At 39.1% G+C, this 26,113-nt stretch overlaps 1 protein-coding gene across 1 annotated transcript in view; it reads left to right on the forward strand.

The window, feature by feature from the left end:
• Positions 1-26,113, forward strand: part of LRRC7 (leucine rich repeat containing 7) — a 588,365-nt gene that overhangs the window by 542,934 nt on the left and 19,318 nt on the right. Inside the window, 1 exon segment of the mRNA XM_020993127.2 lies at positions 16,854-16,928. Coding sequence (XP_020848786.1) covers positions 16,854-16,928 — 75 coding nt within the window.

Below are 26,113 nucleotides of genomic sequence, written 5' to 3' on the forward strand. Positions count from 1 at the left end.
CCAAGAAGATCTTATTGGTTCTTTACCCTTTCTGAGCAGCAGAGATATCCTGTCTCTTTTTCTTCTCTCTTCTTTCTTTTTTTTAAATAGAGAAGAGAGATGAAAAGGTGCTTGATGTTTTCAGTTTGATTGGAAAATTCCTATTCAGAATGAACAAATGGCCTCATGGAAAAGAAGTTTGTGAATGCTGGTGTGGGTCCTCTTTTATTATTTTCAACTACAAGGTCTAATATAAGGGCTTCTAATGTTACCAAAAAAAAAACCCTATCTTTCTTCCTCAGTGATAAATACAAGCATTTTTACAAATGTTACCCAATTACATATTTACAAATTCTCTAAACTTCTAATGAGACAACTTATTTCTTATAATTTATTTTGATTAAATGTCATGACATAGAATTATATTTGTATATGACCATAGGGGAGAAAACTCCCTAAGAAGCAGTGGACCCCTTTACAAATTTAGATGTGTATTTCTAGTATTGCCAAATAGAAGCGCAAGTTCCCAATTTACAGGAAATAATTAGGAATTCTCCCAGTTGCCACTTTTGGACTGAATGTAAGCATATCATGATTATGCCACTATTAATGGCAGCAGAATAACAGAAGAGACCAAATGGTGCCCTCTCAGTGATGGGCAGCCATAGAGGAAGGGCTTCGTCTCTCTACAGGTCAGTTGGGAGTATGTGGCCTGATTTCTCTACTTTATTGCAGTTTTAACATATGGTCCTAGGACTATATTTACTGTACCAGAATAAAAGTAGAAAAGTGAAAAATTTAGTCAATTATTTCTTTTATCTACACAGAGCTGAAAAAAACTATTTTAATTTCTTTTTTTTTTAGTTTACAAGCCTGATTTTGTTTTCCTTATATGACAAAATAGTAAACAGTAGGTAGTACTGAATACAACAGTGTATTATGCATGGGAGTATGAAGGAAAAGATGGAAAGAATTATAGGTTTAAGTTTATCTCATAAAATTCATGTTGACCCAAAGTATGAAACTTTAATCAGGTCTATGCTTTTTTCTCTTTAGGGAATGAATTAACTGGGAATGCACTTAGAAACTTACTATGTTCAGTTTGTTTCTGAAAACAGATAATGTCTTTTGTTATTAAAGAACCTTGTAAAATTACCTTTAAAATAAAAGTACCCAGAGATTTTTGATCATCTGAGATATGTGGTGACACTCATTAGAGGATTACATATCTTCAAATGATCAGTTAATCTCTTCCATGTATGTAAGTTTTGTTTATATGAACAAACTTAGCAAACTGATGAACAGAGAAAAGAAGACGGACAGCACACCAAACCCTGATTATAAAAATTTTGAAAATTTTATGTGGGAAAAAGTCTGAAGGGTTAATAAAAGAAGTTGCTGGGAATGTGGGACTCGTATATTTAGTCTGGCATCTCTGAGAGGTCCAGGACTTCTCCAGTCCCAGAGAACTTCAGATGTCAAATAGTCCTACCATAGACCCCAATTTCAACGCATCTTCTGGACTGTAGCTGAGCCAAAGCAAATTGGACTTCCTAGACTACTTGAAGCCAGACCACTAAGAGTTTATTATAACTATTGGCTGATCTAATCCAACAATTTTTTTTGTTTTATTTTTGGTGAGGCAATTGGGGTTAAATGACTTGCCCAAAGTCACACAGCTAGTAAATGTTATGTGTCTGAGGCTGGATTTGAACTCAGGCTCTCCTGACTCCAGGGCTGGTGCTATACTCACTGCGCCACCTAGCTGCCCCCAATCCAACAATATTTGAGGACCAGAACACTATCCTCTTGAGGTTTATTCAAAAGTATTTACTTCATTATTAAATTACATTTCAAATATCTCTGGTTTAGACACTGAATCAGATCACAACTCCATTCTACGTATGGCTTAGTGCAGGACCATTAAACACTTAACCATGGTCTACACCTTCCCAAGTGCAGCCAGAAATGATACTATGGGCCTAGTGGATGGTCTGTAAGAATTATCATGGCAAAAAAAAAAAAAATCACCTCCTGGCAAACCTGGTGATTGGTCTTTTCCAAAGCTAGCTAGTCTGGTCTGCAGATGGCAGGCATACACATCATGGCTGAGGTCACATCCAAAGTCTTTCCAGTTCAAGAGGCTCTCCAAGAACTTGCCTACCATGAATACAGACTTCATGACCCAGGTTAAACCCCAATCTACTGTGAGTCCTCAAGGATGGACTCTAGTGGTTGTGCTGTTCCATACGTATGCATGCATTGGTAGAGACCTTTCTCTATAGATCTATAGACATTTGGACTAAGACTAGTATTAGAGGTCTTAGGAAACCCAGGTGGATCCAGGATTCTGCAGAGCAGTGGACTGTATATCATTGCCCCACACTCTTAAACATGACCTTCTATTTAGTCATGGGTTAAGTCTCCTGTTTAGAAAATGCTTGAGTTAGCTTTTGCTTACTATGGAACTAAGGTAATTAGACATGTTGTAGAAAGTGAATTGCCAAGCAGTATACAATTTGAGAACTAAAATGTCATTCTTATGGCAGTTCTCCCAGTGTAGCAAGCCACCATTTTATTTGCTTGTCTTTAAATATTCATATAACAATGCTTTAAAATTGCGGTCTGCAAAGAGCTTGCCAGTATACAACTTCCATTGGTTACTGTTAAAAATGTTGATGATGAATATACATAGAGATCTTCTTATTATATTGCATCAATGATATGATTATATTGTATCAATTCCATAAGGTAATCCACGACCCTTTACTAATGGAAGGATCTCTAATAATGGATACTGAAAATTCATTACTCAAGGAGTAAGCTCCCTCCTTGCTCCATTTTAGGAAAGAAAGACTGAATCACAAAGTTGTAGGTAGGAAAAGGAATGAACCTCATGCTCTCCAAAGCACAGAACAGCTATGACAAATTCTACTCAAGAAGAATGTGGTTTCACAGCTACAGTAAAACAAACCCCCCGCCACCACCAAAATGGCAGAGCTGCTCATTACAAAAGGATGTCTTCGTCAGGAGGGTTAACTGCTTGATGCTGCATGTTGGAGAGAAACATTTTTTTTTCTCCATGAAGTTTAAATAGGCAACCTCCATGTTTAGCAATTGTGCAGAAAACTGTACAGTCATCAATAACGACAATCTGAGTATATGGGTAGAGACTGAAGAAATACCCTCATACCTCCCCTGAAGAGGCCTTAAGATACTGTTAGAAGCCTGACCTAGGGACAAAGTCACCAGCAACAGAAAGGAAATCTCCAAGGTGATTATGAACATTGATTCTCAACCCATCCTAAGTAATTATTCTAGTTTATCCAATTCATCTTCTTCTCCAAAGAGATTCATTAGGATATCATAAAGATAGGGAAAAAAGATTTCTTGAGAAAGCTTGAAGACATTTAACTTTGGTAAAGATTGTTTCAAATGAAAGTGTATATTGTGAGTTTGTATGTAGCTTTTTTTTCCCCAAAAGAAAAGTTTACAAACACAGCATCAAAGTATTGGAGCCCGTGGATTATAAATATTTAGGAGGGTGTGTTTTCGAAAATTATGGAATGCTCCTGGAGTATTGCTCAGTCTTACTGAGCACAGTGACACTAGTCAATTAAAAATAGAATAATTTGCAAATAGCTTGTATTTCTTTATTAAAAATGTATATTCTGTATGCTATATTCTGTCATTTAGTCTACCTGTGTCCCTGATAATCATATCACAGAGCAGAAAAACACTTAGCAAGGAAGAGCTTTGTCGTCCATCACAAGATGAATGGGTAGATCTCCCAAGTTTGGGGGGCACCAAGACTTTTCACTTTGTGATACCTCTAAAGCAGGGCTTCTTAACCTGGGATCTGGGAACTTGCTTTATTACTACACATATATATTCGTATATATGTATGTATATATATACATATATATGTGTATATATATGTATATATATATATATATATACGTATATATATAAATTTGGTAACTGTATTTCACTGTAATTGGTTTCCTTTGAAATCTTTAAAAAGTTAAAAATAGGGGCAGCTAGGTGATGCAGTGGATAGAGCCCCAGCCTTGGAGTCAGGAGGACTTCAGTTCAAATCCGACCTCAGACACTTGACACTTACTAGCTCTGTAACCCTGGACAAGTCACTTGATCCCAATTGCCTCACCAAAAAAAAAAAAATTGAAAGTGAGGAAGAACTAAAAAAATAGTAAAATCCATCAACACTTCAAAAACAATCTGACGTTATGTGCAGTGTTCCACATCCACGGACCAAGACCACTACAAAGGAGCAGGGTGTGGGGGAAGTGTTTTCTCCATCTGTTCTTTGGGGTCCTGCTTGTTCTTCATCATTTCACAGAATTCCTCTTTTTCAGTTTTTTAACATTTTTATTCCAAGTTTTGAGTTCCAAACTCCATCCCTCCCTCCCTCTCTCCCCTCCATCTTCCTAAGATGGCAAGCAACCAGATATAAGTTACACATGTGTAATTATGTAAAACATTTCCACATTAGTCATTTTGTACAAGAAGACTCACACAAAAGAAAAAAATGAAAGCACGAAAGTAAAAAAATAACACCCTTTGACTGTATTCAATCAATATCAGTTCTTTGTCTGGAGGGAGATAGTATGCTTCATCATTATTCTTTTAGGATTGTCTTGGATCATTGTATTGATGAGAATAGCTAAGTCATTCACAGTTCTTCATGGAACAATATTACTGTTACTGTATATAACATTCTCCTGGTTCTGTTCACTTCACTATGCATCAGTTCACATAAATCTTTCCAGGTTTTTCTGAAATCATCCTGCTTGTCATTTCTTATACCACAACAATATTCCATTACAATCATATATCACAGCTTGTTTAGCCATTCCACAATTGATGGGGATTCCTTTGATTTCCAATTCTTAGCCACTGCAGAAAGAGCTGCTATAAATATTTTTGTACAAATAGGTCCTTTTCCATTTTTTATGTCTTTGGGATATAGACCAAGCAGTGGTATTGCTGGATCAAAGGGTATGCACAGTTTTCTAGCCCTTTGGGCATAGTTCCAAATTGCTCTACACCAATATCTCATTAGTGTCTCAGTTTTCTCACATGCCCTCCAACACTTATGATTTTCCTTTTTTGTTATATTAGCCACTATGATAGGTGTGTGAAGGTACTTCAGAATTGTTTTAATTTTCATTTCTCTAATCAATAGTGATTTAAGCAGGGGCTTGTTAAACTTTTTACCCTCATAACCCCTTCAGTGCTTCTTAAACAGGAGGTCACAATATGGGGTCACAACCCACAGTCTAGGAAGCATTGATTTAAGAGTATTTTTCACATGACTATAGATAGCTTTGATTACTTTGTCTGAAAACTTCTTGTTCATATCCTTTGATCATTTATTAATTGGGGAATGCCTTGTATTTTTATAAATTTGAGTCAGTTCTCTATATATCTGAGAAATGAGGCCTTTATCAGAGATACTTATTGCAAAAAAAAATTCCAGTTTTCTATTTTCCTTACAATTTTGGTTGCATTGGTTTTGTTCATGCAAAAGCTTTTTTAATTTTATGTAGTCATAATTCTCTATTTTACATTTTGTAATGCTCTCTATTATCTTTTTTGGTCTTAAATTCTTCCCTTATCCATAAACCTGACAGATTAACTACTCCATGCTCTCTTAATTTGCCTATGGTATCACCCTTTATGTGTAAATCATGCACCCATTTTGAACCTTATCTTGGTATACTGTGTGAGAAACTGTATACCCAGTTTCTGCCATACGGTTTTCCAGTTTTCCCAGCAGTTTGGGTCAATTAATGAGTTTTTGTTCCAAAAGCTTGGATCCTTGGGTTTATCACATGTGAGATTACTATGGTCATTTACTGTAATATAATTTGTCCCTAATCTATTCCACTTATCTACTACTCTATTTCTTAGCCAGTACCAGATTGTTTTGATAATTACTGGGTTTTTTTATTATTATTATTTTTAATTTGGTTAGGCAGTGCGGTTCAGTGAATTGCCCAGGGTTACATAACTCGTAAGTGTTACGTGTCTGAGGCCGGATTTGAACTCAGGTCCTCCTGAATCCAGGGCCAGTGCTCTATCCACTACACCACCTAGCTGCCCAGATAATAACTGATTTATAATATAGTTTGACATCTGGTGTGAATAAAATAATTCCTTGATAGTTTGATTAGTATGGCCCTGAATAAACAAATTTATTTAGGTAGAACTGTCACCTTTATTAAATTGGCTGAGCCTACCCATGAGCAATCAACATTTTTCCAATTATTTAGATCTGATTTTATTTGTGTGAAAAGCATTTTATATAGTTCCTAGGTTTGTCTTGGCAGGAAGACTCCCAAGTACTTTATATTGTCTACAGTTATTTTAAATGGAACTTCTTCAGTCTCTGGACCTTGTTGGCAATATACAGAAATGCTGATGATTTGTGTGGGTTTATTTTGTATCCTGAAATCTTGCCAAAGTTGTTAATAATTTCAAGTAGTTTTTCAGTTGATTCTCTGGGCTTTTCTAAGTACAACATCACATCATTCACAAAGAGTGATAGTCCTGTTTGCTCTTTGCCCATTCCAATTTCCTCCATCTCTCCCCCTTCTCCCACCACTATCTCCCACCAATATCTCCAACACAATACTGAACAATAGATGTGAAAATGGACATCCCTGCTTTACCCTGATTGTATTGGGAAGGCTTCTAGCTCATCCCCATTACACTTACTGGTAGTTTTAGATAAATATTACTTATCATTTTAAGGTAAGCTCCATTCAATCCTATGCTCTCCAGTGTTTTCAATAGGAATGGGTGATATACCTTGTCAAAGGCTTTTTCTATATCCATTGAGACAATCATGATTTCTGTTGGTTTTGCTATTGATATGGTCAACCATGCTGATAGTTTTCCCAATATTGAACTAGCCCTGCGTTCTTGGTGTAAATCCTACCTGGTGATAGTATATGATCCTTGTGATACATTTCTGTAAGCTCTTTGCTAATTTATTTAACATTTTTGCATCAATATCCATTAGGGAAATTGGTCCATAATTTTCTCTCTCTGCTCTGGCTCTTTCTGGTCTGGGTATTAGCACCATATTTGTGTCATAAAAGGAATTGGTAGAACTACTTCTTCACCTATTGTTTTCCAAATAATTTATATAGTTTTGGGATTAATTGTTCTTCAAATGTTTGGTAGAATTTCCTTGTGAATACATCTGGTCCTGGGGATTTTTTCTTAGGAAGTTCATAGATAGCTTGTTCAATTTATTTTTCTAAGATTGGGTTAAGTATTTTATTTCTTCTTCTGTTAATCTGGGTAATTTATATTTTTGTGGATATTCATCCATTTTAACTGGAATGTCAAATTTATTGGTATATAATTGGGCAAAATAGCTCCCAACAACTGTCTTAATTTCCTCTTCATTTGTAGTGAATTCACCCCTTTCATTTTTGATACTAATAATTTGGTTCTCTTCTTTCCCTTCTCTAACCAAATTAACCAATGGTTTATCTACCATATTGTTTCTTTGGTGTTTTTTTTTTCATAAAACCAGCTCTTAGTCCTGTTCATTAGTTCAACGTGTTCTTACTTTCAATTTTATTAATGTCTCCCTTGACCCCCAAGACTTTCAACCTGGTGTTCAGTTGGGGATTTCTAATTTGTTCTTCCCTTAATCCCCTTAGTTGCATGCTCAATTCACCAATCCATTCTTTCTCTATTCCACCAATACAAGCAACTGGCGATATAAACCCTCCCCCAAGCACCACCTTGGCTGCATCCTACAAATTCCAGTATGTGGTCTCATTGCTGTCATCTTCTTTAATGAAATTATTGTTTTTGTGATTTGTTCCCCAACCCACCTATTCTCCAGGACTAGATTACCTAATTTCCAATTAACCTTTAATCTCTCTTTCCCTTGTCCATTATTGAATGTAATTTTCACTGCACCATGATCTGAAAGGGATGTGTTTACTATTTCTGCCATTCTGCACCTGCTTGTGAGGTTTCTGTGTTCTAATGCACAGCCAATTTCTGTGTAGGTGCTATGTACTGCTGAGAAAAAGGTATATTCCTTTCTATTCCCATTCAGTTTTCTCCAAAGATCCATCATATCTAACTTTTCCAGAATTTTATTCACTTCCTTGACATCTTTCTTAGTTTATTTTTTGGTTAGATTTATTTAGTTCTGAGAGGGGAAAGTTGAGGTCCCCCACTAGTATAGTTTTATTATCTGTTTCCTCCTGTAACTCATTCAACTTCTACTTCAAAAGTCTAGATGCTATACCATTTGGTACATATATGTTTAGCATTGACATGACTTCATTGTCATTGGTAACTTTCTGCAAGATATAGTTTCCTTCTCTATCTCTTTTAATTAGATCTATTTTTGCTTTTGCTTTGTCTGAGATCATTATTGCTGTCCCTGCTTTCTTTGCTTCACCTGAAGCATAATAGATTCTGTTCCAGCCCCTTACCTTTACCCAGTGTGTATGTCTCCAAATGTATTCCATGTAAACAACATATTGTAGGATTCTGGTTGTTAATCCATTCTGCTACCTACTTTCTCCTTATGGGTGAGTTCATCCTATTCACATTTGTAGTTATGATAACTGTGTACTTCCCTTTATGCTATTTTTATCTTGTTTATCCCCCTTCCTGTCTTATCCCCCACCCTTTCCCTCCTCACCTAATAGTTCTTTCATGTCTCTTTTAGGTGAGAATTTACCCCATTTAATCAGCCCCCATTCTTCCAGTGAAATTTTCTTTCTCACTCCTTTCTTTTGTTTGTTTGGGGTGTCATCACATCAAAGTCACCTTATATCCACACCTTCTTTCTACATATACTCCTTCTAATTGCTCTTACAGTAATGAAGTTGTTAAAAGTTACAAATATTATCTTACCATATAGAAATACAAACAGCTTAACCTTATTGAATTTCTTATGTTTTCTCTTTCTTGTTTCTCTTTTACTTTTTTATGTTTCCCTTGAGTCTTATATTTGGAGGTGAAATTTTTTATTCAGCTCTGGTCTTTTAATTAGAAATGCTTGAAAGTCCTCTGTTTTGTAAAATGTCCATTTTTTAAACCTGAAAGATTAGATTCAATTTTGCTGGCTAGGTGATTCTGGGTAGATAATTCTAGTTCCTTTTCCTTCTGGTATATCATATCCCAAGTCCTTCAGTTCCTTAATGTGGAAGCTGCCAGATCCTGTGTAATCCTGACTGTAGCTTCATAATATTTGAATAGTTTCTTTTTGGCTGATTGAAATACTTTGTCTTTGATCTGTGAGCTCTGGAATTTGGCTATGATGTTCCTGGAAGTTTTCATTTTAGGATCTCTTTCAGGTGATGATCAGTAGATTCTTTCGATTTCTATTTTGCCCTCTAGTTCTAATACATCAGAGTAGTTTTCTTTGACAATTTCTTTAAAAATGTTGGGCAGGCTTTTTTTTTTATCATGGCTGTCAGGTAGCCCAATAATTCTTATATTATCTCTATTTTCTAGGTCACTTGTTTTTCCAATGAGAAATTTCACATTTTCTTTTTTTTTTTACTTTTTTGATTTTGTTTTATTATATCTTGATGTCTCATAGAGTCATTAGCTTGCTCATTTCTAATTTTTAAGGAATTATTTTCTTCAGCGAGCTTTTGTGCTTCCTTTTCCATTTGGCCAATTCTATTTTTTAGGGAGTTATTTTCCTCAGTAAATTTTTGTGTATCTTTTCCCATGCTATTGACTCTCTTTTCATGATTCTCTTGCAGTATTCTCATTTCTTTTCCCAATTTTTCTTCTACTTCTCTAATTTGCTTTTTAAAATCCTTTTTAAGCTCTTCCAGGAATTCTTTTTGGGCCTGATACCAAATTACATTTTTCTTTGAGGCCTCACATATGGCCATTTTGATACTATTGTCCTCTTCTAAGTTTATGCCTTGATTCTCCCTATCACTATAGTAACTTTCTATAGTCAAGCTCTTTTTTTGTTTTTGTTTTGTTTTGTTTTGTTTTTTACTCATTTTTATGCCTTTTTTGTGAATTGGTATTTTTATGTTAGAGTTGGGCTCTGTTCCTCTATTGACCCATGCTTTTTGTACAGGGGCTCTGGGACTTGCTGTTAGCTTTCACTGGGCTTCAGGGCTTAGCTGCTTGCTTTCTCTGGAGATTAGGCTTCCCTTCTAGCTTGTACTGGGGGGAGAGGAGCCTCCCTGTTGGCTTCATTTGGGTGTGGGGTTTACTGTTGGCCTGTTCCAGCTGACCTGGCTGCTGGGTTACTATGGTAATAGAGTCTTTCTGGTGGCTGGCCCTGGAGGAGGGATCTTGATGCTAATCTGCCCTGAGGGTGGGGCTTTGCTGTTAGGTTGCCATCAGAAACAGAGCCTCTCTGCTGTTAGGTTCCAGGGGTAGGGTCTCATTGTTGGCCAGCCCCAGGGAGGTGCTTCACTACTGGTCAGCAATGGGGTCAAGGACTGGCTGGTGGCTTGTGCTAGGGGTGGGGGCTTGCTGTGCTGCATAAACTGCCCACTTGCCTAGGGGGCTGCTAGTTTGCAGAAGGGCAGGGCCTCAACGGTGGATTGCCCCAGGCTTAGAGCCAGGCTGCTGCTGCTGCTGCTGCTGCTCACTCCTGCTCACTCCCCTCTCACCCTGGTGAGACAGATCTTTCCTTCGGGGCTAGTACGCTGTTTCCCTGCTCCTAGGTCAGTTCTGAAGTAGTTTTCAGAGGGCTCCTCCTCCCTCTGCCATCTTGGCAGTGGAAGTCAAGAGAGCTTCTTAAGAATTCTCTTTATGGTTCTGAATAAAAAATAAACATTATATTCCTTAATAGAACTCAGAAAAGTGTCCCCTTCCCTTCTTCTGAATGAGTATATGCACCTTGGCAGGAGCACAAATCAAAAGAGTTATGTATCTCTTTAGACTCCTAGTGAATAACAGCTGATGTGGCTAAAATTTGGTTTCTCTTAAGTGAATTATTAACTTATGAACTTCATATAACTCCATTTTTGAAGATGTGACCAAAAAATACATTTCACTGAATTCTTCACTTTGTTGGCTACTTTTATTGGTGCTATATGGAATGTAAGTGTCAAAAAATTCCAAGAAGGGACTGCATTGAGGGTAGCCTCCAGGGGTGACTATTTGATAGGTAATTAGTTATACTGTCTTGGAAGACATCCAAGGAATATCCACACCTTTCTCAGATCCCAATCGTAGTACTCAATAATCATAATTATTAATATTAATCCTAATTAATAATATGAAATAATTTTTACTTAATAATCTTTCACCAAAAGGCTTTAGGGTCCTTGATTGGCATTAGGTGCTGCTGGTTGATCACTTGTCAGGCATGTTTTTAAAGAAGATTCTTGCCCATATACTTTTGGTTGCACTAGACAACCCCTGATGCCTCTTCAGCTCAGAGATTCTGTGATTCTCTGATAAGCTATGAGAAGCTCATCAATTAAAATATTCCTCCAACAATTAGGAGCATCACCCTAAACAAAAGTACAACAATTTTTACTAAAATATGTGATCTAAGGGGTAATTTTAAAAATAGTATGACAATTAACTGATAGAAATGTTTTTTTTTAATTTAGGAAATTAATTCATTTACAAAATGTAAATAAAATCCCAGTGTAATAGACAATGAAATGATATCTCCCAAAGAGAACATAGTATTGGACCATTTTTATAGCACCAGAGGGATGAATAAAAAGTAAATTGAACCAGTAAGAGCAGGAAAAGCAACCCCCATTTTGAGTTTTAAGATATAGCCCTCAAAAGCGAATGGCCTGTAACAATCTTCCACCAAACCAGCAAAGTCCTGAAGATCACGGAATTACTGTTTCTTAGTCTATTTCTCAATAGGCCAGACTCAACTGGCGAGGAGGGAGAAAATCATTCACCTTTTTAATTCAGGAACCAGAGCAGCAGAGCAGCATCTTATAAAATCAATTTCTCATTGCACTTGATGGACCGCTGTGGTGAGCTGGGGGAAAAGTCCCATATATCCGAAAAATTGAGCGATTCATTTCTATCCGACACATTAGAATCATATCCATTCTCTTCACCCTAATATCCATATAGCATCATCACCAACTAGTACAGGAATCATTACTCTCTCTCTCTCTCTGTCTCTGTCTCTCTGTCCATCTCTCTCTCTCTCTATGTCTCTCTGTCCATCTCTGTCTCTCTCTCTCTCTCTCTCTCTCTGTCTCTCTCTCTCTCTCTCTCTCTCTCTCTCTCTCTCTCTCTGTCTCTCTCCCTCTCTCTCTCCTGTATGTTCATAAATGTAACTAAATAATATCTGAATTCAGAATTTGCTGTATAAATGAAAAATAAGGAATGGGGGATGCTTTATGCTAACAAAATTCCTGGATTTTCAGTGCTTTTTAGAAACAGAATGGCTAATGGACCACCATTCTAATGACCATTTTGATAAAAGCGATGACAAATTACAATCTGTATTAGAAGTCCATAATGATGCTTAATGTGACTAAATGTTTAAATTTTGCAAAGTTAGAAAATCTGGAGGCCAAGAGCCAAGGATACAGATCAAAATCACGGAATTTCAAAGCTGGAAAAAGCTTCAGTCTATCAGGCAATAGTCAGTCAAAAAGCACTTAAGCGCCTACTATGTGCCAGGCATAGTGCCAGGCAAAGAGAGCAGTGAACATGGTTGGTTGGTGCTTCTGAGTGTTCCCCTCTTGCATCCTCCTTATTGTGCCCCAACATACTGCTCTCCTTGGGAAGGTGACCAGAAGTAAGTGTGGTAATTTGTGTGTCCCCTAGGTGTCTCTGTGGGTCTAAAGTCATGGGATTATGCTGGCTCAGAGCCCAGACAAAGGATATGCCAGGAAGGGAAGTGTACTGAGAATGGTCCATGTAATAGAGCCAAAGAAAGAGCACATCCCCTCCGAGTCTGTGACTCTGTTGGCCAAGTCCAGGAATCAGTTATTTTCAGAATGACCCTTTAAACATTTATCCACCATTCTTTGGGTGATGCCATGTCAGATAGATGAGTTAATGTTTTCTCAATTGCAGTCCTCTAATCATTATTATGCATTTTGCTTGAGCTGTGGTCTTCATAGAAACCGTTTCCTCAGAGATAGAGATGAGTGGCCTAGAATTTTTAAGTGTTACATTCCATAAATGGGAGTTGCAATTCACATTTCCCTAGGGAAAGATCAATTTTTGGTATCTGCAGTTGCAATAGACAAAACTGTCAGAACTTTTCACTTTCATCATTAAATTCCTCTAAAGTTATAGTTTCGGATACCTGTCCTGTGGACAGCAGGGCTCATCTTTTGCATCTAATTATATGTCCAGTAGTCTCCATGCCAGACAATCTGCTCAACAGTCACATCTTGTTCCTTGTGGAATATGCCTCCAAACTAATTTCTTCCAGGATGACTGCTCAAAAGCAGAAATGTTCCTGGGGTGGCTGTCTAGAACTTTGGATAATTCATTGTGATTGACATGAAGAAGGGTCTAAAACTGTGAATAAAAATTTGCATAAAATGGCATTGTGCTGAATGCCAAATTCAGATTTTAGCTGGCTTGGTGCATGCCTGCTGAGCACCTGCTGATCTGGACAAGTCTGAGCTTTATTCCTGGCTGGATAATAGCTTGAAGGCTGTGGCACTTCCAGGCTCTTCTGGAGTCATGCTGTGCTCACGCTTGGCTCAAAAAGCAGTGCCTGCATGGCCATGTTAAGAGGTGAATCTCTTCTATATGAAGCATCTATGAGGCCCCTCCTCCAGGCCAGGCATTGTGCAAAGTGCCAGGGATGTGAAGATAAGAGTCCCAGCCCCTACCCTCAGGGATAAAGAGGTCCTCATGAGGAGTCAACAGGTACCTATAAATAGATGGAGATAGGGACTGGACTTCCGATTTTCCAGGTGAGGAAACTCCATTTATCAATGCAAGTACACAATTTCTCTGAAACTGAGAGTCCCTGAGCGGTGTCTGGGACCTCAGAGCTTCAGGGACTCACCCAGAATCACATAGCCAGCATGTGTCAGAGATGGGACTTGAACCCAGGTCCTCCTGGTTTCAAAACCAGCTTCCTATTTATTATGCTGGCTGTTTCTAAGTATATATAGGAGATATGCAAAATTTAAACCAGATGGTTTTGCCAGATAAGATGTTTTTCAAGTGTGCTTTACTCTTCCCATTGGACTGCTAGGAAGCTGTTGCTCTAGGGCTCTGTGAATATTTTCCTCCTCCTAATGCATCATAGTAAACTTATGAATGAGGTTGCCTTGTCACACATGGAGATTGCATCATTGGAATGCAGTGGAGCAGGTGAGAATTTTTCCCAGCACTTATCCCACCCCCACCCCATATTCACAAGAATCTCAACATCCTGGCAGAGTCAGAAAATGAGTGAGATGCCTCCATTCATGTCTCTGGCACATCTGTGGTCCCTTCATATTGTCCAGCAGATGGAATATGGTGTTATAAGAACATGATTGTGGCCTTGCTCTTGCTGAATAGGAGAGCTCCGTAGAATAGTTCTTGATGTTCATGTGATCGGCTGATTTTCTTCTGTATTTTGGCATTGTTGTCAATTTATATTTTGAACTACCACCCAATGTTACAATGAGATTATCCAGTTTTGTAAATCAATTTTCTTTCTTCTCACTGATATTCACCTAAGTCTAGACTTCCATCAAAGATAGCATGATGCGGTAGAGAGAAGGCCAACCTTGGAACCAAGAAGATCTGGATTCAAATCCTGCCTCTGACACATAATAGTTGTGTGACCCTGGACAACTCATTTTATCTCTCAATGCCTCGAGTAAGTCTCTAAGACTGCAAGTTATAGATGAGCTGCTGATCTATGATAATGGAGAGAGTTTCCAATCCAGGACACCCACCACACCTTGGCTGGGTCCTCTTTATTTTGTCTACCTCATGTCATTTTTAAAGACAGCCCGAACAACAACAATGATGACATTTGGGCACTAACTTAAATCTAAGCTTGTAGTCCTCCGGGAAACACTGGCATCTTGAAAGGCTAAGTCTACCTATGATCTTCATCAGACGCTGGTTGAGGGCAGTCAGCTCCTGCTAACTCAGCAGTGCCACAAATCTGAAACCTTATCAAGGAGGCCAGCAAGTCCATTGGGAAACTGCAGTCACCTCTGAGGTTCAGAGTCAACCTCAGGGCAGTGGCTGGGGTGCACTCTGTTAGGTGGCACTTTCAAATGAACCTGCCACTGACAAGGACATGTCAGGATTCTTAAAATGTCCACATTTCCATTCCAGGGACCAGCTCAGCAACAACAAAGCCCCGAAGAGTAAGGAGGCCAGAGCAGTACAGTTCTACTGTCTACAATCCTGCTCCCATAGACCTGACATACACAAATGATGTCTGTGACAGGAGACCCCCACCTTCCCCTGTCCAATGTGCTGAAGCAAGTGAGCCGATGAAATCCATTGAAACTCAAATTATAAGCTGCGAGCACAGATCATGTTCACACAGCCTGACCTGCTGCTGCAATCAAAGACATGGGAGCATATTTTGGGCAGTGATATCACTCATCCTCTGGAGCAGAGAGGCAGAACAGCCAAGAGCAAAGGACCCTGAAAACTTCCCCTGCCTTTGGGACTGATTGCACACATATCTTGCAAGGAAAGAATTATTGGGTTCCCCCAAGTCTTGGGTTTATGACAACAGTAACACAGTCTGCTTACTGTTGTCTGATCCATTGGCCATTTTGAGTAAACTAACCCCAACTAACCTAACTAAACCCTAACCCTAACTAAACTAACATTTCAGGCAAACATTCATTTGATTAATTGGCTACCTAGCAGTGTAACTGATGAAACTAGCAGGTTGTTAGAACGTGATATAGTCCTAGTTACTTTCAGTGATATTGTCTTTACACATGGAGGATAACAGTAGGAAATCCAAAGGGGAGCTTCTGTGGCAAACACCCAACGTCACTTTGAATAAGAACTCCAATTTTAGGGGATAAAAATGGGCTAAATGCAGGTGTAGGGATTCAGAATAGCTTGTTTATTCATTTATTAATACATTAAAGCTTAGACTTTAAAATATATGTATTGTCTTCAGAACAGCAGACAATAAATGGTTGTGCCAATTACAGAACAGATATGATTATGTTGATATTGAAAAACACTGTACTTTTAGACTGTGTCTGCACAATGTTCCAGTAGCCAGTTGGAAGGTAAAAAATTCAGTCAGTAAATGTCTTGGTTTGTCTACATAACACCAGCTGATCCATTTGTCCAATTTAGGGATTGAATTAATGAGACTTCATTGCCATATAGATACCATCTATATTTCAGTCAACATGCTTTCAATTTTTGTGTAAATAGAAAATGATTTAGATGAAATCTCAACAAAACACAAGATAATCACTGAAATAAATCAGCATATGCAGCTTCCACTCAAGCTTTTAAGACGTTGTACTGAATTAATAATATACAGTCACTTGAAGGAGCTACCTCCCAGGTAGATGGAATGATTGAAAACAGAATGGAAGAGTATGAGCACATGAAAGATGATTGAGTTTGTAATGAAGACAATAGAGTTCTCTGCACCTTACCAAGAAAATGCTATCAGATGAACTCATAAAAATCCCATTGTGCACTTAGAAAGCTTGAAGAGTTTCTCCCACACATGTTCAGTCCTTTATTTTAGTGATGGTGACTTTGTACATCAAGGATACCTATAATCCCATTGTTGAAATTAACATGAGTGGATTCTTTTGAAAGTTTTTTGTTATTGTTAAAAATAATAATCTGAGTTTTTGGTGTGAATTAATAGCAAACATATCTAAAGCCTAGTTCTTGGTAATAGAATCCTAACCTCTGTTACTTCTGACTTATAGGGTATCTTTGTTACTAGGGTTCAGCCTGATGGGCCAGCATCCAGTCTGCTGCAGCCTGGTGATAAGATCCTTCAGGTAAGAGGAATGCTTTTAAAAATATATAGATGGATAGATAATGGATGAAAGGTTATATAAAATACTCATTTACCAATAAGAAAATGTATTTTCTGACAGTAAACATGCATCTCACATGTCTTTATTTTCATTATTGTTGATTGATACTGTAAGTAGTATGTGACTGATGAAACTAGCTGGTTGTTAGAACACGATATGGGAAAAAAAATAAAACTTTGCTTCTTTCTCAATTTTAATTAATTTGTAGAAGGACCCATAGATTAATGGCTTTGGGCCAGAGATGTGGAACTAATTTGGGATTTAATTTTCTTAACTGTGATTCTTTAATACGCTGAATTAATTCCATGGACTATATATCCATGTTGTTGTTTTCACAAAAGAAGCAAAATTTAACTGTACAAAAGGTATGTTTTCTGTAAAGTCCTGCCTTCTTCACAAAGGCTTTATTTAATTTAATGGTCTGCACAGCAGGTAAAACTCATTCTCACAGATGTCAAATGCTCTGTGAGGCCTCAGACATCTTGTTCTCTCTGCGCACCCATATCACCATCTTTGAGCTGAGTTCCTATCCAAGATTGGCACAAATGCTACACAAACAATTCCTGCCTTGCATTATGGGAAACTCTCCAGGGGAGATGTCTTTATTTTGCAATAGAAAAAGGGTCCTTTCTGAAACGCTTGCCTGGGGATCCAGACTTTTTTACTTATGGGTCCCAGAATCTAAATTTATGCCACTGTGAAGGTAGCGAAAAGGAATCTAAAGGTAGATATTCATAATGCAGAAGAAACTGAAGAATTAGTCACAGACAAAAGTTTCAATCTCACATAGAATGATGATTCCAAGGCTCCAGAGGTCCCTCTTAATTCACTTTTGCTAGTCTACCTTCCTATTAGCTAACTACCTTTCAATCAGAAGCACTTAGAAAATAAGAAACCATGAATATTCATCTTCATGGCCTAATTTATTTATCCTGACATATAGCAGTGGATATATATTTATATATTTATTCCTGGGGTTATTTCTAGATTAAGTAGTAAGACAAAAACCAAAAAATATGTGTAATGAAGACATCTATCAGCCCAACTTACATACCTTTGCCTTGTTCAAAGAAGTATCAAATAATGAGGTTCTAAGCCTTCGTTTCCATGATGTTCAGAAGAAAAGAGAGAAGAAAGACAGATGAAAGGAAAGGAAAGGAGGGGAAAGGAGAGGATAGGAGAGGGGAGAGGAGAGGGGAGAGGAGAGGGGAAAGGGGAAAGGAGAAGAGAGGAGAGGGGAGAGTAGCGGGGAGAGGAGACAGGAAAGGAAAGGAAAGGAAAGGAAAGGAAAGGAAAGGAAAGGAAAGGAAAGGAAAGGAAAGGAAAGGAAAGGAAAGGAAAGGAAAGGAAAGGAAAGGAGGAAAGGAAAGGAAAGGAAAGGAGGAAAGGAAAGAAAGGAAAGGAAAGGAAAGGAAAGGAAAGGAAAGGAAAGGAAAGGAAAGGAAAGGAAAGGAAAAAGGAAAAAGGAAAGGAAAAAGGAAAAAGGAAAAAGGGAAAGAGCACTGCATCTTGGCTGTGGGTCATTGATGTGACTGGATAGAGGCTTGTGGGTTTATTATCCCCTCCTCCTGACAAGTATAAATTGAACAAATGGAGGATTAGTGGCTATAAGGCCTCTTTAGCTACTACCTTTGTAGGGGTCCTCATCACCTCCCACCTGGATTCTTGTAATAGCCAAGCTCCTCATTGGCCTCCCTGTCTCCAGTCTAGACTCCTCTTGGCAGAGCTTCCTTAAGTGCAGCCCCATCCATGTTATCCTTTACTCAGTAGACTCTAGTGACTCCCCATTACAACTGTGATCAAAAATGAAATCCTCCATTTGGCTTTCAGAGCCCTTCATAACCAGCCCCTTTCTACTTTTCTGGTCTCCTTACACTTTACTTCCCTTGGCTCCCCTCTACAATCCAGTAACACTGGCCAGCTTGTCTTCCTCTGTAACACTCAGTCACAATTCTTGGTTCATTCTAAGCTTGGGAGCAATTTAATGTCCCCCTACCCCTGGGGTCCCCAGCTGCTTCTGTCCTCTGCTGCTTTAGGGATTTGTTATTATATAAGACATTTAGGGATTTGTTATTATATAAGACATTAGTGAAAATAGGTGTAGCTTGTAGGGGTGCTGGGACCCCAAAAACCACAACACATGGGTCCCATCTAGATGAATTCAACCTAAGTCCTCTTTCACCCAAAGACAAAGTTTTATTAACAATCAACCATACTGGGAATCTTAAGGAATCTGAACATTAGTGACACCCATAAGGACAAGTGGACATGAGAAAATTTCAGCATTTAAATGGGGCCCAGGATGGATCTTATATACACCCAAGTAATTCTGGATGACCAAAGGAGGGCTGGGAGAAAGATCCTGAAGCTGGGGTGAGTTTAGGGAGAATTCCAATGGGAATGTCTGGGAGGTTGAATGGGGTCACCCAAGAATAGCCAATGGAGGGCTAAGCTCCATTAGGGTAACAAAGAACTGGAAGATAGAGAAGGAAGAGGTTGATACTTCATTAGGGTATCAAAGACTAGTCTTCATTAGGGCTTCACGTGGAGATAGGGCCTAGGAGATAAGGCATTAGAGAAGAGAGAGTGGATCAGAAGAAGAATAAGAGATAAGGAAAGGCCAGTTGAGTGGAGTATAGCCTCAGGCAACATTTTGAGACCAAGTAGATGAGTGAGGTAAAAGAAAGTTGAAGGGTTTCCTGGGGCCCTAGACAAATGGGACTCAAAATCTTTTTGGGGTGAGGGGCAAAGGTCTCAGCTGGGGCCCATACCCCATCAATTAGGAATATAATCAAAACCTGTCTGAGCCTCCAGGTCAGAAAATCCCTAAACATTTAGGCCAAAGTTTGGCTTTTAATGCTAATTTACATTTATATTTATTTCTGTCTAACCCCTAGATTCTTTGCAGTTGAGGCTATATTCAGGTTATAGGAAGTGTTTCAATGTGGAAGCAAGCCTAGTATCTTACAGTGTCAATAGGAAAAAGCTGACCTTTTCTTGGAACATTTCTCAGCCTTGGAGGAGGTGGGTTCCACTGGTGAGGTGACTCTCAGTCTTCTGCTTCAAAATGCCTGCAGGGCCCACCACCTTCCTTCTTCCCTTTCTTCTTAGTTGCTGCTCAGTCTTACTCTCTCTTTCTCCTCTGCTTGGTTGCCTCTGGTACCCTAATTCTTTCTAACCCAGCTCAATGTCTCAACTCTCTCCTCTCATCTGCCAGATCCTCAGTGTGACCACATCTCTCACCCCCTAGGAATAGAGATCCTTAGGCACCTGAATGGCATTGAGGTGTCCAGGCCTTGCTCACTGGTTGTATTCATGCATAGTTATGATTGCTTCAGTCAAGTAGTGTTCTTACCTAAAGAGGTAATTACTTTTAAGTTGGGGTGGGGTGAGGAGTGAGCCCTACCCTTGAACTTTATCCAGGGATACTCCAAGCTCCTGACTACATTTGCACTGGCTGCCTAGATGGTAAGACACCTGCAATGCTCTTCCTCCTCACCTCCATCTCTTACTTCCTTCAAGCCTTAGCTTAATCCACTTGGGCAGGGGGCCTTCTCTGAGCCCCCAGCTGCTCATGCCTTGCCCTCTAGTTTGTATGTTTTGTCCCTAGTTTTGGGCATGTTGCCTCAACCCCACTCCATTAGAAGGGAACTCCATGAGAGGAGGGACCATGTTTTTGCCTTTCTTTATGCTCCTGACACTTAGCACAGTGCCTGGCACATAGTAGGCACTTAATACATTCCTGCTAACTAATTGGTTAAAACGAACAAAGCACTTTCCTCATTGACAGCAAAAAGCCTAATATAAGATGGAGAAAGGAAGCATAATCATAACCCATCACAGCTCTGAATGCATGGAGCAGTGGCTGGTTAAGAGCATCCACCCCATACACTAGTTATCATTCTTTTAGAAAGCATTTGGACCTAATACATCAGAAGAATTTTTTTTGGTAATGAAATGAAAATGGCCATATCGAACCAGCCGAACTGACCACTGTGTTTCTAACATAACAGAGTTATCTATTTGGAGGGCACAAGTGGCCAGTTTCACTTTCAGAAACTAACCAGGAAAGCGGGGGTGTTTGTCATTATCATGTGTGCCTGGGAGGGTGACAATCCATGTCACTGTGATGGCCACATCGTTGGTCATTTTCAGGGCCATTGTCCCCACCTGCACCATCTGTTCTCCAGGCCCTTAATTAGGAAGCACAGCATAGAAAAACAACAACCAATTAGCCTGCTCTCTCAGTGATATGATGCCCACAGTAGTTACTGAATCAGAATTGATCTCTTCTGTATCTAAGCATCTCATCTCCAAAGGGCTGGGAGGAGGTCAACCCTTATCTAGCTTCATGGATGCCCTTTCCAAGACCTCAAATTAAAGCAGAATATTTGTGATCCCTAATTGATCCCATCTTCTCCCATAGCACTCCCCTCATTTTTTCATGTGGTCCAGTCTTCATAGAATTCTGCAAGGACCAAGGGGAGGGTCATAAATAGATGGTGTGCGTGACTAGAAATCCATCAGCAGTTCCTAGGCTAGCTTTCTATCACTCTACTCCTCATTCTTTCAGAATGAATTGCCACAAATTAAAAAACAATACAAGTAACAATATGGTGCTTAACCAGTCTAATAAATAATGCTTTTCAAATTTCAAGACTCATTTAAATATAATCTATTAATTATGGATAGCTGTTTTGTTGCCAAGAAGAAAACTAAGCCAAAAGAAAATGTTTCTTGCATTTGGTGCTGAACAAGATGATTCAGAGTACCTACCCCCTCCCCAAAGCTTCCTGTATCTGTATATAGCATTTTATTATAACACAATCACAATCTCCTAAACAATAGGAAAAAAACCATTTGTGAATAATGAGTTAATCATACAACATTTTACAGGTCACTAAAATGAAATGTAAAAGCATAAGGCATTTCATTCATTCACTTTGTACTGAATTAAAAATAATTTTGGTAACTTCTTTCATTCAATTCAACTTACTTCAACATGATATTAAATTTAATATTTCAGTACCTACTGTATGCAACAGGTGCCTCTAACATTATTAATGTTAACAAATATGGATTGTATGCCTATATTGTATATCGTTGTCAGTATTGGAGAAGGTACAATATTTAGATAAAGTAGCCACTGCCATTATAGAGTTTACAATTCACTAATTTATGAATTTTGGAAATGAGTGACAAAATAAGTTTTAAACTTAACTTATAAACATGGAAAAATTGATATCTAAGTTAGAACTACATGTCAAAACAACTGATTGAAAAATGAATGATTCAGGCAAATCAGTTGTTTTCTAATAAAAGCTGATACATTATGGTGAAAAGAGCATTCATTGATTGTATGTGGAGAAGACCTGAGTCTTGTCGCAGGCACCTGTGTCCCTGACAGTGTTTATTTTCTGGTGAGTATGAGAGAGATAAAGAGATACGCGGGCCAGGTGGGTAACAGGTCCAGAACCAGTTCCGTTTATTGATCTGAGGACTAGGGTTTTTATACCCCATTCATGGGAACAGAACCCAGAGTGGAAAAATCCAAGTATCAACAATAATTTTTCTCATGGGAACGGTAACTGGGAGGAGTCCCCCAGAGTTGTCTCCTCGCTTCCCAGTTATCTTTCAAGGTTTGTTGAAAATCCTTCATCTTCTCAAGGGACAGACAGCACCTGGGAGAGGTTGGAGAGCCTATGTTCTGACCTAGGTGGCTCTTAGATAATGGACATGAACAGGAACAACCCAGCCTGACCTAAATCCTCAAACCCATCAGTGCAAGACCTCAACAGAGTCCAAGAACTGGCCCTGTCACTTATTAAGTGTCTGATTTTGGCCAAATAGTTTTTTCTTTCTGCTTCTTTTCTTGTAAAACAGAGATGAGGGGAGAGGGGTAATATTTTAATTTCCTCAAAGGTTAGTTTTGAAGGAAGTATTTAAGAAAGATGAACTTTCTCCAAACCACCACCCCACAGAGAAAACCTTAGAGAATTTGGACTTGTATGTCTATAATAGAACCCCTCAAAAATCGTTCACTGAAAAAATCCATCAACAAATGCTTGGAAGACTGTCCAGAATGGCTAACATTCTTATTGCTTAGATTTATTATTCCTCTTATTTATGAGCTCAGTTAGAGCACTTGTATTTAATGATCATATGAGTCGTTAGTTTTCTAGGAGGGCCAATACGTCTGCCATTGAATCCATTTGCAATGACAGGATAGCCCATTTTGGAGCCTTCTCGGACAGCTTCCCATCACTTTTGTTTTATTGATCACCCGGGAATCCTACCCACTTCAATCTTCCATGTGTCAGGTACTATGCTAAGCTCTAGAGATGCAAATTTAAAAAGCAAACAATCCCTGCCCTCAAGGACCTTACCTTCTATTAGGGGAAATAATCTGTGTACATAGATGTGAAAACTAAATACTTATCATATAAATACAATGTAATTTCAGGGGGAAAGGAATAATAGCTTGAAGAGATGATAGGGTCATGTGGGTATATTTTTAAAATGGAGGAGACCTGGACATGTTTGTAGGCAACAGTGAAGGACACAGCAAGTAGGAAGAGTCTGAATATTAGAAAGGGCACATGACTGTGAAGGCCACAGATGGGAATCCGATCAAGGGAAGACACAGGGGGTCAGCACTGGCAAGGAGGATGACCATCACTTTCAGAGCCTAGAGTAATGAAGGAGAGGGGGAGAGATGAAGTCCAGGGTTTTTGAGGTAAGAGGAGAAGAAGGAGCTCAAGGCCAATTGTCTCTGTTTTCTCAGTCAAGGATGAGTTGAGGTCCTCCACTAAAGGGAGTGGGGAGAGACTTAAGAAGAGAGAAGGCCATAGGTGTTTGTGATGATGGGTCTTTGCAAGGGATTCACTGTTGTCTGGAGCTATCTGGGGGGCTGAGAGAGATTGCCTCATCTTTCGGCTAAGGGCATGATTCTCCATCCCTCTTTTATCTTGTGTCTTACCTGGAAACCAAGATTCTCACAGGACTCCATCACCTGGCTGGAGTTCCTGATAGTTTTCTCCAGGGCCCCCTCTTGAGTTCTTCTGAGTGAAGGACATAACTGGGCATCAGGCCTCCTTTTGCTGATCTCTCAGCCAAGAGTCATACAAGTTATAAGTCTCCATATCATCTTTGTGTTCTAAGAGTTAAAAGTACAAACTGATAGGCCAATATGACCCTCTCAAACATCACCAAGCATGGGGTCTATGTCATAGTCATTGGCCTTTTACATATACATCACAAATGCTCTGGTACTGCCTGCACCACACGCAGCTCCATCTCCCTGCGTCTCTCAGTCTGTCTCTCTCCCACCCTCCTCTCTCGTCTGCTCTCCCCAGGTACCCTCCCATTTACTAGCCTTCTCTCGAGTCTCAAGTTATTTTGGATGTGCCACCTCCAATTGTGTGTGTCCAAAGGCTTCTGGTGGGTCTAGTTCTCATAGAGAACATTGACTCTAAAACACTCACTCTCTGGTGATCAGTGCCTGTTATTGGAGTTTTCTCTACTTTGTGAAAGCTGTAGAGAAGTGATGGCCATCCAATAGCTGTCTTGGACACCAATGGAAGTTCCTTTGTTAGTGGCATTCAACTGCTGTCTTTCCCAAGCACAAGTCAGTAGTTTCCATGAAGAAATATTACCAACTTCTTGGTATTTTCTTCTTGTTATTCAGTCATTTTTCCATTGTGTCTGTTTCTCCATGACCCCACTGGGGGTTTTGTTAGCAAAGACACAGGAGTGGTTTACCATTTCTTTCTCCAACTCATTTTACCAATGAGGAAACATAGAAAAAAGATGAAGCGACTTGCCCAGAGTCACACAGCTAGTAAGTGTCTGAGGGCAGATTTGATCTCAGGAAGATGAGTCTTCCTTTCTCCAGGTTCAGTGCCCTGTCTACTGTGTCACCTGGCTGCCCTACCAACTTGACATAACTAAACACAAGTTTTAGCCACAATTTTATTTTCAGTCTTCTAATAATGGTCATCCTCGTCTATGACATCCGTTTCTAGACTGCTTTCAGGTGTGCGAAGCACACATACTGGATCAAGTGTGAGACTTAGTTGGTGTCCCCTCGCTGCCCCTTGTCATTTGAGAGGCTGTCAAGCTCTGGGCCCCACTGAATCGGGAAAGCTGAAAAACAGCTCCTGAAAATGTTTCCCAGAACAATCAACAAGAAAAGTAAGAGAATGTTCCAATGCAGACTTCACGGTTTCTCATAACAGATGTGGCTTTAGGGTCACGAACTGTTCAGAGTATCAATTTCCTGGGAACTTCTGATCTCTATTTATAATTTCTCATCAGAGGGAAAAAATGATTTAGCTTAGAATCAATACAGTATTGATGAATATAGTGTAGTCGGCCCTAAATGTGTCCCAGTACTTAATTATAGTACTCTGTCAGATTCACTTCCTGAAATGTGAATTCATTCCACAAAGTTAATGTGGAGAAAAACTGTAATTATTTAAAGTGCTCAGGGTTTCCTCTCTTGCCTGGATGCCAATCAGGTTTAGGAACCATGGTTACTAAAAGCCCAAGCCTAGAACTCATGCACACCTTCTGCTTTTTGCTAACCTTACAGAAGAACAAATCTTTGGGCATTTGAGATGCAGAATGTTAATGAGTGAATCAAAAGCCACCCAGCATACACCTAGAGTGTGTCCCCAGAGCATTTATTTTTAAGTTAATCATACTCGTATGAGCCCATCTCCTGATATAAGATTCTTAGTGTTGGTGGCCACAGAAATGATGCCATGAGGAGAGCAAAAACATCTGAAAACATCTGAAACATTAAAAAAAAAAACATGTAAAAGTCAAAATGTCTGTAACTGTCTGGAAAGTTCAAACTGGGGACCTCTTCATATACCAACTGTTAAGCCTACAGGTAATTTTCCATAGATCAGCCTATGCCCCAGTTGGGCAGGTATAATACCACTGAATTCCCAAGAGAATTTAAAGTGACCTCTGGAAGTTTTACAAAACTATTTACTAAAAGGCAGGAAGCGAAAGATGCCTAGGTGGATTTGAAATATATCCACCAAAAAGCAAGAGAGAGCAAGACAGCAAGGATTGTTTTTCCTATAATTTAATGATCATGACAGTAGCATATATTTTAAAAGGTCTGCCTTTTCTGA

This window comes from Phascolarctos cinereus, unplaced genomic scaffold, assembly GCF_003287225.1.
Source record: "Phascolarctos cinereus isolate Bilbo 61053 unplaced genomic scaffold, phaCin_HiC Scaffold_5;HRSCAF=322, whole genome shotgun sequence".
Lineage (NCBI taxonomy): Eukaryota > Metazoa > Chordata > Mammalia > Diprotodontia > Phascolarctidae > Phascolarctos > Phascolarctos cinereus.